This window comes from Schistocerca americana, chromosome 3 (assembly GCF_021461395.2).
Source record: "Schistocerca americana isolate TAMUIC-IGC-003095 chromosome 3, iqSchAmer2.1, whole genome shotgun sequence".
Classification (NCBI taxonomy): Eukaryota; Metazoa; Arthropoda; class Insecta; order Orthoptera; family Acrididae; genus Schistocerca; species Schistocerca americana.
Genome location: NC_060121.1, coordinates 963,854,841 through 963,869,761, shown reverse-complemented (window position 1 = coordinate 963,869,761; position 14,921 = coordinate 963,854,841). Strand labels below are relative to the sequence as shown.

Genomic DNA, 14,921 nt, shown 5'->3' with positions numbered 1-14,921 from the left:
TTTGTACACGTCTCTCACCTCGATATACGATGTAACGAAATGGAAAAAACAATAATGTACTCTGACATGTAGTACAAGTTGGTTTAGCTTTCCTAGGTCGCACAATTTCAAGAGTGACACAGAATAAGCTTAACATCAATTATGTATCAAATTGCATCAAAATACACTCCTGGAAATGGAAAAAAGAACACATTGACACCGGTGTGTCAGACCCACCATACTTGCTCCGGACACTGCGAGAGGGCTGTACAAGCAATGATCACACGCACGGCACAGCGGACACACCAGGAACCGCGGTGTTGGCCGTCGAATGGCGCTAGCTACGCAGCATTTGTGCACCGCCGCCGTCAGTGTCAGCCAGTTTGCCGTGGCATACGGAGCTCCATCGCAGTCTTTAACACTGGTAGCATGCCGCGACAGCGTGGACGTGAACCGTATGTGCAGTTGACGGACTTTGAGCGAGGGCGTATAGTGGGCATGCGGGAGGCCGGGTGGACGTACCGCCGAATTGCTCAACACGTGGGGCGTGAGGTCTCCACAGTACATCGATGTTGTCGCCAGTGGTCGGCGGAAGGTGCACGTGCCCGTCGACCTGGGACCGGACCGCAGCGACGCACGGATGCACGCCAAGACCGTAGGATCCTACGCAGTGCCGTAGGGGACCGCACCGCCACTTCCCAGCAAATTAGGGACACTGTTGCTCCTTGGGTATCGGCGAGGACCATTCGCAACCGTCTCCATGAAGCTGGGCTACGGTCCCGCACATCGTTAGGCCGTCTTCCGCTCACGCCCCAACATCGTGCTGCCCGCCTCCAGTGGTGTCGCGACAGGCGTGAATGGAGGGACGAATGGAGACGTGTCGTCTTCAGCGATGAGAGTCGCTTCTGCCTTGGTGCCAATGATGGTCGTATGCGTGTTTGGCGCCGTGCAGGTGAGCGCCACAATCAGGACTGCATACGACCGAGGCACACAGGGCCAACACCCGGCATCATGGTGAGGGGAGCGATCTCCTACACTGGCCGTACACCACTGGTGATCGTCGAGGGGACACTGAATAGTGCACGGTACATCCAAACCGTCATCGAACCCATCGTTCTACCATTCCTAGACCGGCAAGGGAACTTGCTGTTCTGACAGGACAATGCACGTCAGCATGTATCCCGTGCCACCCAACGTGCTCTAGAAGGTGTAAGTCAACTACCCTGACCAGCAAGATCTCCGGATCTGTCCCCCATTGAGCATGTTTGGGACTGGATGAAGCGTCGTCTCACGCGGTCTGCACGTCCAGCACGAACGCTGGTCCAACTGAGGCCCCAGGTGGAAATGGCATGGCAAGCCGTTCCACAGGACTACATCCAGCATCTCTACGATCGTCTCCATGGGAGAATATCAGCCTGTATTGCTGCGAAAGATGGATATACACTGTACTAGTGCCGACATTGTGCATGCTCTGTTGCCTGTGTCTATGTGCCAGTGGTTCTGTCAGTGTGATCATGTGATGTATCTGACCCCAGGAATGTGTCAATAAAGTTTCCCCTTCCTGGGACAATGAATTCACGGTGTTCTTATTTCAATTTCCAGGAGTGTATATAGCATTTCGCTATTCACTAAAAACAACTGAAGTCAATTTAGCGAGACTGAAATTTTTAGAATAAATTAGCTGTAGATTTTTCTGAGTAAAAACTGAATATACGAGAACTTTGAAACTGTATATCTGTATTCTGCATGTCCGATCGGGAGGGTGGGGGGTGGAGGGGGGGAGGATGGATGAGGAAGGTGTGCCATTGTCCTGACATTGCTATAAAAATGTTGTTGGTTATTACCTTTGGCTTCATGGTTCCACGCAGTCAAACATTAGGCCACTGTCACATATGAATGCCCCACAGATCTGGACAGTGTACGATTCGACCAGTTGGTGAAATGCATGCTCACCACGAGCCTCCTTTCGAATTCTGCCAGGTGTTGATAAGGATGTAAACAGGAACAACACTACTGCATTCTAGTGGCCATTCTGTGTGTCTCAGAGAATTCCAACTCTAATAGTTTGCACATTTGCTGATGGTGTGCACATGTGCATGCTCAATATATATATATATATATATATATATATATATATATATGCAATGTGTGGCTTTCATGAACAATAAAAAGGGCGAAAATGATGTTTATTCTGAACTCTATTCCAATTTTCTGTACAGGTTGAGGAATTCTCGGAACCGAGGTGATGCCCAACTATATATATATATATATATATATATATATATATATATATAAGGTTCCGGAATTCTCGGAACCGAGGTGATGCCCAACTATATATATATATATATATATATATATATATATATATATATATATATATATATATATATACCTGTTCAGAAAATTGGAATAGAGTTCAGAATAAACATCATTTTCGCCCTTTTTATTGTTCATGAAAGCCACACATTGCATGTTGTACCACCATACAGCGAGACCTTCAGAGGTGGTGGTGCAGATTGCTGTGCACACTGGTACCTCTAACACCCAGCAGCACGGTCTCTGGCACTGATACATGCCTGTATTCGTCGTGTCATACTACCCAAAAGTTCATCAAGGCACTGTTGGTCCAGATTGTCCCACTCTTCAACAGCGATTTGGTGTAGATCCCTCAGAGTGGTTGGTGGGCCACGTCGTCCATAAACAGCCCTTTTCAATCTATCCCAGGCGTGTTCAATAAGGTTCATGCCTGGAGAACATGCTGGCTACTCTAGTCGAGCAATGTCGTTATCCTGAAGGAAGTCATTCACAAGATGTGCACGATAGGGGCGCGAATTGTCGTTCATGAAGACGAATGCCTCGCCAATACGCTGACGATATCGTTGCACTATCGGTCGGAGGATGGCATTCACGTATCGTACAGCCGTTACGGCGCTTTCTATGACCACCAGCGGCGTACGTCGGCCCCACTTAATGCCACCCCAAAATAGCAGGGAACCTCCACCTTGCTGCACTCGCTGGACAGTGTCTCTAAGGCCTTCAGCCTGATCGGGTTGCCTCGAAACACGTCTCCGACAATTGTCTGGTTGAAGGCATATGTGACACTCATCGGTGAAGAGAAGGTGACACCAATCCTGAGCAGTCCAATCTCATGTTTTTGGGCCCATCTGCACCGCGCTGCATGTTGTCGTGGTTGCAAAGATGGACCTGTCCATGGACGTCGGGAGTGAAGTTGCGCATCATGCAGCCTATTGCGCACAGTTTGAGTCGTAACACGACGTCCTGTGGCTGCACGAAAAGCATTATTCAACATGGTGGCATTGCTGTCAGGGTTCCTTCGAGCCATAATCCGTAGGTAGCGGTCAGCCACTGCAGTAGTGGCCCGTGGGCGGACTGAGCGAGGCATGTCATCGACAGTTCCTGACTATCTGTATCTCCTCCATGTCCGAACTTTGCATCTCTTTGGTTCACTCCGAGACGCCTGGACACTTCCCTTTTTGGGAGTCCTTCCTGGCACAAAGTAACGATGCGGACGCGAACGAACCGCGGTATTGACTGTCGAGGCATGGTTGAACTACAGACAACACAAGCGATGTACCTCCTTCCTGGTGGAATGACTGGAACTGATCGGCTGTCGGACACCCTCCGTCTAATAGGCGCTGATAATGCATGATTGTTTATATCTATGGGCGGGTTTAGTGAGATCTCCGAAGAGTCAGAGGGACTGTGTCTGTGATACAATATCCACAGTCAACGTCTATCTTCAGGAGTTCCGGGAACCGGGTTGATGCAAAACTTTTTTTGATATACATATAATTGACAGTGTAGATTGAAACATAGATATATATTTGTTATATTTGAATTTCTTGACATTTATTACTAAATATATGAATAAAAAAAGAGAAAAATACTTATATAAGCTCCCTAAAGCTTTATATTTACACATGGCGACCACATTGTTCAATTCAAGGGATGATTAATATTTTGTAATAAAATGGAACACCTACAGCCGCCCTTATGGTATCATTTATTTTATGGCTTAAGGGCTGTATGTATAAACAGTAATGATAGTATCATCAGTTTACCAACCATGCAACACAAAGACAGATTAAAAACAGAATAAGAATGGACAAGACTCTACAAGTGAATTTACAGTAATGATTTGATAAAAACAACAGATGCATCCATTGTCACGTAGCTAAAGTATAGTATAATGAACTTTCGCTGTATACATTGTAAAAATATACTATTTATTAATAACTTCATTAATTAAATAATAATAAAAATCATGGAATATTTAATAAATGAGCATTCCGTCTTCAGGCACAAGTCGCCCATCGGGACCATCTGACCTATGGGTCATCCTCAGCTGAGGATGTGGATAGCAGGGTCGTGTGGTCAGCACACCGCTCTCCGAGTCATTACGACGGTTTTCTTTGACCGGAGCCGCTACTGTTCGGTCGAGTAGCTCCTCAATTGGCATCACGAGGCTGAGTGCACCCCAAAAAATGACAACAGCGCATGGCGGCCCAGATGGTCACCCATCCAACTGCCAGCCACGACCGACAGCACTTAACTTCAGTGATCTGACGGGAACCAGTGTATCCACTGTAGCAAGGCCATCACCATTTAATTAATGAAGTTATTAATAAATAGTATATTTGTACAATGTATACAGTGGAAATTCGTGACATGCCAGGTTAGCCGTGACCGCTAATGCGCTGCTTCCTGGACTCGGGTAGACGTGCCGGGCCCGGACCGAATCCGCCCGGCGAATGTGGTTTTTAGGCGGTTTTCCACATCTCGTGATGTGAATACTGGGCTGGTCCCCATGTCCCGCCTCAGTTACAAGACTCGCACTATTTCATGGCTTACACTAGATGCAGACAGCTGAGGTACACTTCTTCTGTCTTGGGGGGGGGGGGGGGGGGGATATGGGATGGTGACAGGAAGGGCATCCAGCCACCTTCCGACACTACCATTGCCAAATCCATAGTAACAGGCTCGACCCCACATTACAGTGATGATGATACAGTGCAAATTCGTAATGGTACACTTTAGCTTTGTGGCAATGGTTGTAGCTGTTGCTTTCATCAAGTGATTACTGTAAATTCAATTGTAGACTCTTGTCCTTGATTCTTATTCTGTTTTTAATCTGTCTTTGTATTGCATGGCTGGTAAACTGGTGATGCTGTCATTACTGTTTATGCATACAGTCCTGAAGATGGTGCACTGAAGCATCAAAACTGGTAGCCATGAAGTGAACGACATCATAAGGACGGCTGTAGGTGTTCCATTTTATTACATTAGTGAACAGTCGAAGTCCGTCAGACCTCCAATCACAAGGATGGACATATAAAAATACTAATATTTTGTCTCTTGATCTTAAACACAACCCAACATCGTTTTTTGTACATGAGAATTGCATCAGAAGCGTCCCACGCAGCTAGTGAGGAGAGTGGCGGTTTTCCGCAGACGAGCAGCACGGCGCCAGCGCCCGGGGACGTGGAGGAGGTGGGCTCGGGCAACTGCCGGCAGCTGCTGGGCGACCGCCTGCAGGTGCGCTGGCAGATGATGGCCGACGGCGTGCAGGTGCAGCTGGACGCGCGCATCCGCGAGGACCAGTACGTCGCCTTCGGGCTCAGCGGCGAGCAGGGCAGGTCAGTGGCTCGCCGCCGCGCTCTGCTGGCGCTGCAGTCGCGCCGTGGCGTCGCGTCGCCTTCTGTGATAAGCCCTGCATAACAAGGGTGGTGATTCAGAAACTTTAGGGTGTTTCAAAAAGGACTTGACAACTTTGAAAAATAATATAAATTAATTCATAGTACCTACAGAGGTGATTATAGTGTCAATTTGGAGGGAAATACATCAAGTTTTGTCTCGCGTAGTTTGCTAGTGCCGAATCGCACCGTAAGGAGCGCTAGCGGCAGTTGCGTTAAAGGTGGCTGCCGTCACTGAACTCAAGTGTGCTAGCTGTTTTAGATTAGATTAGATTTACTTTCATTCCAATTGATCCATAGTGAGGAGGTCCTCCAGGATCTAGAACATGTCAGAAAAACAACAATACATGACAAATATTTACAACAAAAACAAATTAGCTAATGTAGCATTCCACAGGTCCCAAGTGGAATGATCGTCTTTTTTTTAATGATGACTATATGAAAGAATCATTTTACAAACACTCATTTACTAAATTCACAAATGTTTTTTTTAATTTTTATTTATAAGGTAATAAACATATAAGAGAACTACTACAATACTTATTTACAATGAACACATTACTGCACTGAAATGGTGCAGAAGTTAGATATACGCACAAATCACTTTCTCTACAGAGAAATTCATCAATGGAGTAGAAGGAGTTGGCAACCATATATATATATATATATATATATATATATATATATATATATATATATATATGCACAAATCACATTCTCTACAGAGAAATTCATCAATGGAGTGGAAGGAGTTGGCAATCATTAAATCCTTTAGGCTTCTCTTAAACTGAATTTCATTGATTGTTAAGCTTTTTATGGCTCCTGGCAAGTTGTTGAAAATGTGTGTTCCTGAATAATGCACACCTTTTTGTATAAGAGCAGTAAGTGACTTTAAATCCTTATTTCTATTATTTATTCCATGAATTGAGCTGTTGGTTTGAAAAAGTGATGTATTTTTAATGACAAATTTCATTAAAGAATAAATATATAGGAAAGCAGCATATGCTTGTAAATATTTGAAAACAAAACAAATATTTCGATATTTGTTAGCTTGCTGTGTTTATAGTGAAACTGTTGTGTGTTGTTCCTTTCATTTAAAATGACTAAACCAAAATGTATCATTACGAGACGCCAGAACAAGGGAAATGGGTACTATAGAACTACACCAGTTCTGGACAGTAGTTAAATAGTGCAAAATAATAGTTGTAGTCGCGATAAATCTGTTGACACTCGTACCAGTGCATCGGAAAAAAACTGCAAGCTCATTGCGGATAAGACACATTACCTCCCCATGAAAACGATGGTGTAAATGTGAATATAGATTTGAATGTTTTGACACCTGTGTTCAAAGAGACTGTAGCATTTAAATTATGAAATTGAGATATAGTGCTTTCCTAAGATGTGACTGGCCAGTATTGGATTAGTCTATAAACTTAAAATTATATGCACAATATGTGGTGTTGATCGATCATTTATAACTTCTGCCATATTCTCAAATAATGAATTATGTGAAGCCAATGTGACGTTATTTTACGAAGTTAGGTGTATTGGGAGAGGTAGCAGTGGTGGAAACTACTTTGTGCTCTTCTGAATCTACCAAGCCCACCTATACAATATGAGAAGTATACTGAAATTAGTGGAAAATGCATAGACTCTGTTGCAACAGAATACATGAAAACTATAGCTGCAAAAGCAGTCAGTGAGAATCGTGGTGTAATAGATATTAGTGCAGCATTTAATTGGTCATGGCAAAAAATGGGCCACACTTCCAAAAATAAATTAGGTACTGCAACAAGTCTTGGTACTGATAAGGTTTTTTGAAGTTCTCACTATGTACTGCCAAGGTGCACCTTAGTAGGTGATAATGAAGAGACAAAGAGTGCCCATAGGCCCTCATGTACAAAGAACTATGAAGGGTCAAGTGGTAGTATGGAGCAAGGGGTAACTATGGCTATTATTCATCGCTCACAATAAAAGCGAGGAGTTCGAAATATGAAATATCTGGAAGATGGAGACTGCAAATTCTTCAACACTGTTTCAAAAAGCAAACCCTATGATGAACCTATTACAAAGCTTGAATGTGAGGGCCATATAAAGAAAAGGATGGGAGCCCGCCTTCCTCAGCTGAAAAAGAAATTTGGAGACACCAAGTTATCAGATGGAAAAAGGATAAAATATGCTGGAAGGCTTATTGACAAAGTTATTGAAGAATTTCAGGAATACTATGGCAAGGTCATTAGCAAAAACACATATGATTCGAAATGCAAGAAAAGAGCAGTGTGAGCAACAGACTTTCACAGGCTGTCCACAGATACTAACCCTGCACATAATTTGTGCCCACCTGCACCGGATGCATGGTGCAAGTACCGAAAAGCAGAGGCAGCAAGCAAACTAGATGAATTCAAACATAAGCACTCAGTACCTGAAGCAGTTGTGGAGGGCATTAAGCCTATATTCAGGGACTTAGCAAATCCTGACTTGCTAAAAAAAAGCCTTTATTGTAAGACACAAATGTTAACGAGGCGTTTACTGCCATTGTATGGACACGGGTTTTTAAAAAAAAGTCTTTGTAGGCATAAAAACCTTAAGATTGGGCGTGTGTGATGCAATTATCTCCTTCAATGATGGGGATTCAGTAAGAATAAAAGTCTTGGAACAGACGACAATAAATATAGCGCAGAATGCGGCAAGAACATTGGTAGCCACGAACCGATTAAGAGTCCGAAAGGCTGAAATTTCTGCTCAGCAAATGCCCAAGGAGACATGAAAGAAGAGAAGAAAGAAAAGTATCTATTAACCTTGTTTTGTTTCTGTTGATTTTCATCTTGCATCCTCGTTTCAAGACAGTGCAAATTCCGTTTAGCTGCTCTTCCAAGTCCTTTGCTGTCTCTGACAGAATTACAATATCATCGGTACACCTCAAAGGTTTTATTTCTTTTCGCTGAACTTTAATTCCTACTGCAAAGTTTTGTTTGGTTTCCTTTACTGCTTGTTCAGTGTAGAGATTGAATAACTTCGGGGATAGGCTAGAACCTTTCTCACTCCCTTCTCAGCCACTGCTTTCCTTTGACGCCCCTCGGATCTTACTGCCACCTAGTTTCTAAACAAGTTGTAAATAGCCTTTCGCTCATCTACATCTACATCTACATCTACATTTATGCTCCGCAAGCCACCCAACGTTGTGTGGCGGAGGGCACTTTACGTGCCACTGTCATTACCTCCCTTTCCTGTTCCAGTCGCGTATGGTTCGCGGGAAGAACGACTGTCTGAAAGCCTCCGTTCGCGCTCTAATCTCTCTAATTTTACATTCGTGATCTCCTCGGGAGGTATAAGTAGGGGGAAGCAATATATTCGATACCTCATCCAGAAACGCACCCTCTCGAAACCTGGCGAGCAAGCTACACCGTGATGCAGAGCGCCTCTCTTGCAGAGTCTGCCACTTGAGTTTGCTAAACATCTCCGTAACGCTATCACGGTTACCAAATAACCCTGTGACGAAACGCGCCGCTCTTCTTTGGATCTTCTCTATCTCCTCCGTCAAACCGATCTGGTACGGATCCCACACTGATGAGCAATACTCAAGTATAGGTCGAACGAGCGTTTTGTAAGCCACCTCCTTTGTTGATGGACTACATTTTCTAAGCACTCTCCCAATGAATCTCAACCTGGTACCCGCCTTACCAACAATTAATTTTATATGATCATTTCACTTCAAATCGTTCTGCACGCATACTCCCAAATATTTTACAGAAGTAACTGCTACCAGTGTTTGTTCCGCTATCATATAATCATACAATAAAGGATCCTTCTTTCTATGTATTCGCAATACATTACATTTGTAATGTATTTTATCCCTGCTGCCTTCAGAATTTCGAAGAGGGTATTCCAGACAACATTGTCAAAAGCTATATCTATGTCTACAAATGCTATAAACGTAGGCTTGTTTTCCTTAACGTATCTTCTAAGAGAAGTCGTAATGTCAATTTTGCCTCGCGTGTCCCTACGTTTCTCCGGAAACGAAACTGATCTTCCCCGGGGTTTTTCCATTCTTCTGTAAAGAATTCGTGTTAGTATTTTTCAGCCGTAACTTATTAAACTAATGGTTCGGTGATTTTCACACCTGTATATAATTGACGGTATAATTGATGGTATGTTGTATAAAGGCAATTATTTTTCCGAAAAAACAGACATACATTTAATGCATATGTTTAGTTGTTAAAATTTTGGTAATGATTTGTTTAATAGTTTCAGAAATAATGGGTTAAATGCTGGCAGAAATTTGCATTGTCGGCGTAAGGCGTCTAATCTTACCTTACAGCTTCCCTTAAAAATTCTCCGAAAGTTCGTAGATGTATCTAGACGTCTGTGAACATGCTTCTGTAAGCAGTCCACGATGCCTCCAAGGTATGCTAGCGGCCTCTACAATTCCTTGCGTTTCAACCTTTGCACGATACAGGCCGTAAGTATACACTCGACCTGGACGCCCTGATCACTGCAACGTTTTTACACTTTTATTAAACCTAAAAATTACTTTTAGCCTTTTATTTGTAAATCACGCGATTTGAAAGTTCGAACAGACGCGAATATAACTCTTCTTAAAGTTAAAGAGAGCCAACACTTTTAATATATCGAATTGTACAGTTTTTATAAAATCGAATTTTACAGTTTTTATAAGCACAACAAGCTCATTTTTTCTCTCGATATCATTGGACACACAACTTTTTCAAATCCATGTGACTTTTTCTTATGCTTTGACGTTACTTCTTTACAGCGTAATGTAAGTTATGCACTGATGAGCCAAAAAATTATGACCACCTGTTTAGTAGCTCGTTTGTCAGTCTTTGGAACGAAATACATCACGGATTCTGCGTATCAGGGGTTCGATAGTTTGTAGGTAGGTTTGTGGAGGTACGTGGCATTAGATGGCTACGCACAGGTCATGTAATTCGCGTTAATAACGAGACGCTGATTTGCGTATGCGGTGATGGCGCCCGGTAGCGACACAGATGGGTTCCATGTCATTTACGAGGTGCATTCAAGTTCAAAGGCCGATTTTTTTTTTCTAATTAACTACTCACCCGAAATCGATGAAACTGGCGTTACTTCTCGACGTAATCGCCCTGCAGACGTACACATTTTTCACAACGCTGACGCCATGATTCCATGGCAGCGGCGAAGGCTTCTTTAGGATTATGTTTTGACCACTGGAAAATCTTTCATTGTTGGAAAAAGCCAAAAGTCACTAGGAGCCAGGTCAGGTGAGTAGGGAGCATGAGGAATCACTTCAAAGTTGTTATCACGAAGAAACTGTTGCGTAACGTTAGCTCGATGTGCGGGTGCGTTGTCTTGGTGAAACAGCACATGCGCAGCCCTTCCCAGACGTTTTTGTAGCAGTGCAGGAAGGAATTTGTTCTTCAAAACATTTTCGTAGGATGCACCTGTTACCGTAGTGCCCTTTCGAACGCAATGGGTAAGGATTACGCCCTCGCTGTCCCAGAACATGGACACCAGCATTTTTTCGGCACTGGCGGTTACCCGAATTTTTTTTTTTTTTTTTTTTTTGTAGCAGTGAATCTGTGTGCTTCCATTGAGCTGACTGGCGCTTTGTTTCTGGATTGCAAAATCGCATCCACGTCTCATCCATTGTCACAACCGACAAAAAGAAAGTCCCATTCATGCTGTCATTGTGCGTCAACATTGCTTGGCAACATGCCACACGGGCAGCCATGTGGTCGTCCGTCAGCATTTGTGGCACCCACCTGGATGACACTTTTCGCATTTTCAGGTCGTCATGCAGGATTGTGTGCACAAAACCCACAGAAACGCCAACTGTGAAGACGATCTGTTCAACAGTCATTTGGCGATCCACCAAAACAATTCTCTCCACTTTCTCGATCATGTCATCAGACCGGCTTGTGTGAGCCCGAGGTTGTTTCGGTTTGTTGTCACACGATGTTCTGCCTTCATTAAACTATCGCACCCACGAACGCACTTTCGACACATCCATAACTCCATCACCACATGTCTCCTTCAACTGTCGATGAATTTCAATTGGTTCCACACCACGCAAATTCAGAAACCGAATGATTGCACGCTGTTCAAGTAAGGAAAACGTCGCCATTTTAAGTATTTAAAACAGTTCTCATTCTCGCCGCTGGCGGTAAAATTCCATCTGCTGTACGGTGCTGCCATCTCTGGGACGTATTGACAATGAACGCGGCCTCATTTTAAAACAATGCGCATGTTTCTATCTCTTTCCAGTCCGGAGAAGAAAAAATCGGAGGCCTTAGAACTTGAATGCACCTCGTACATCAGGCGAATTTGGTCGCCAAGACATCTACGTGAGTTCCGTATTATCCTCCTCAAACCACTGTATCACGTTTCTGGCCCAGACAGATGCACAGTTATGCTGGTGAAGGATGACATCGGCATCGGAAGCACCAGACGACAAAAATGTCTGAAGAGGTTGTTGACCGTATCAGAGCATCTTACCCTCATAGTCATAAGAAGTCGTTCGGAAAGCAAGTCTTGAACTACAGTATCCAAAGACGACAGTGTAGAAGGTTTTAAAAAAAGGTTCACACATGTCATCCATTCTGGTTATAGTTGGTTCATGCTTTAAAGCCAGATGACTTTGGTAGACGTTATAACTTTGCAAGTGAAGTGTTGCAGTGGGAACATGACTTTCTTGATTGTGTGGTGTTCAGTGCTGAGGCAACTTTTCACCTATCTGGAAAGATAAATATCCGAAATGCTCGTACCTGGATGTCAGAACATCCCCATGAATCCGTACAACATCAAAGAGATTCCCCAAAATTAAACGTTTTGTTCCAACGTCAGGTGTACGGACCAACTTTTTCGTTGAAGCTGCCGTGACAGGGTGGCTTGTCTAGCTATATTGCAAGAATGGCTCCATTCCCAAACAGAAGGTGAATCTGAAAACTTTATTTGGCAACAGGATTGACCCCTTCCCCATTGACGTCTCTTTGTACGAGAGTAGTTGAACGTCAAAGTCCCTCACATTTGGATTGGTCATAATGGTCAATACGTCACAACTCTTTCCCACTGGTTTCCACTATCATCGACCTTACGTCTTGTGATTTTTTTTTCCTTTGGAAAAAAAACATCTACATCCAGCCAGTACCTAATGATCTGCCAGAGTTGAGACACAGAACTAAAGAGGCTTTTGCTGCCGTTACTCCAGACTTGTCAACAAAGTGTAGGAAGGACAGGATTTAGAGTTGGATGTGTACCGCCCTTAAACTGCACAAGTAGAACATTTGTTAAAAAAATTAGTGTACCTTCATAACATTGTATTTATTGTTGTTGTGGCTGACAATTCGCAATTTTTCACAAACACAACTTTTATTGATATAATAAAATGGAATCTGCTAGCCTTCTTCAAACAACAATGGGTATCATTCCTGTGCCGGGTGCACATTCGCCAGACATGGAGCCCATCGATCACGTCTGGGACGTGGTCGGTCGGAAATTTGTTCGTTCTGGTCCTCCTGCAATCACTGTTGATGTCTTATGGACCTGCCTACGAACCGTGTCGCTTTGTGTTTCCCAGAAGTGTTCCCAGGCCTTCTTTCATCCTGTGCCAGGACATCTAGAGACTCTGACTGCAGCACGTGACAGTTTCACACCGTAACGAATGCTCGTCGTCACAGTGCATGTATTTGTGCAGTTCTGTAATTGTAACCATTTGTGTATATTCATGTCTCTAATCTGTAGAATAAATTTCGTTGGAATCACCAGGCTTCTTACTGGTGTTGTAAATTTCGCAAGCAATAGTGTAGTTATGGTATTTTAAATGTGTGGGATGGGTATAGGAAATGATATTTGATGGACATGGAAATCGCTGCCCCTGATCAGATCAGCGTAACACGGACACCCATTCGAAATGTGTGTTGGCCAAGCGCCGGCCACCGCAGCGAGGTACAGCGGGCAGTAGCTCAGATTCCCCTCTCTCCCTTCCGCCGTTCCTCTCCCCCTCCCCTCCCGCCCCTTCTCCTCCTGTATCAATATAAGAGGAGAGGTCAGGGAATGCCTAGCGTTCCCGTGTAGGCGATATGCAAGTATCTTGAATTCCCCCAAGACAGATTTGTCACAAGTTTCTGGTTACATATCCGCAGTGTAGCGTGAACTGTTGCTTATAAAGTGAATAAGGCCATTCTGTACGATCTCCGGTCCTGCAGACGTGTTGCTATAACGGGGAGGACATCATTACGTCTTGACCAGGATACGCTCCGGGCTCACGTCGGGAAGTTCACTACGAAAGCTATCTTCCATTACATCCTTAGACATTTTTTGTTTGTTTGTTGAACCCCACGAACGTCCCAAATCCACGGCTTTGATGGATAAAACATTTAATGATTAAAAGTGTGTGCCGGACCGCACTCGAACCTGAAAACTTGGCCTTTCGTGAACAGCCGCTCTACCGGCTTGGTTCTCCAAACGTGACACACGACAGGGCGTCACAGTTTTATTTCCACCAGTACCGCTTTTCCTATCTTCCAACTTCACAGAAGTTCTGTAAACAGTGCGGGACTAAAAGAATGGTTTAACTACAGTCTAGGGGACTGTTTTCATTCTACAGCAAAGTATACCGTGACCTGAAACTCCCTGGAAGATTAAAACTGAAAAATATACTTTTTACACTGACATGCTTGGATACCTCTCTCGGTAGAACTCTTGCCCACGAAAAGCAAAGGTCGCAGGTCCAGCACACATTTTTAATCGGGAAGGAAGCTTCAAGTCAGCACACACACTGATGCAGACTGAACATTCATATTGAAAAAATTAGTTATTTGGGTAACTAGCACCCAGGGCAAATTTCGACATTGCACCCCTCCTCCGCCCCCTATAGATTTTTTTTTTTTAATTTAATCCTCATCTCTGATCATACTGCTCATTCTTTTATTGATGATTTCACAATAGAATGAAAGGTTGACATGTTAATAAATCTTTCTTATGTGATTCGATTGAAAATGATTACATTTTTATTGTTTCATTGCTAGTCAACGCAAGATCGTAACAAGCAGTACAACGAACGTAAAAAAATGTACCCTTTACACTGCCCTTGCATTTCGTTTCTGGCATAACTAGAATGTTTCCACCTAGTAGCCGAAAATAAAGAAATACGCGTCTCTGTACAGAAGAGAGGTACGTGTTGCGGAACGATTGTTCAATCCAGTCCAATCCGAATCTCCTCACATGAATTCC

At 43.6% G+C, this 14,921-nt stretch overlaps 1 protein-coding gene across 1 annotated transcript in view; it reads left to right on the top strand.

Moving 5' to 3' along the window:
- LOC124605793 (protein Skeletor, isoforms B/C) overlaps positions 1 to 14,921 on the top strand; it is a 686,779-nt gene that overhangs the window by 593,395 nt on the left and 78,463 nt on the right. Inside the window, exon 7 of the mRNA XM_047137685.1 lies at positions 5,452 to 5,636. Within this exon, the coding sequence (XP_046993641.1) occupies positions 5,452 to 5,636 (185 nt within the window). The remainder of the gene's footprint in view (positions 1 to 5,451; positions 5,637 to 14,921) is intronic.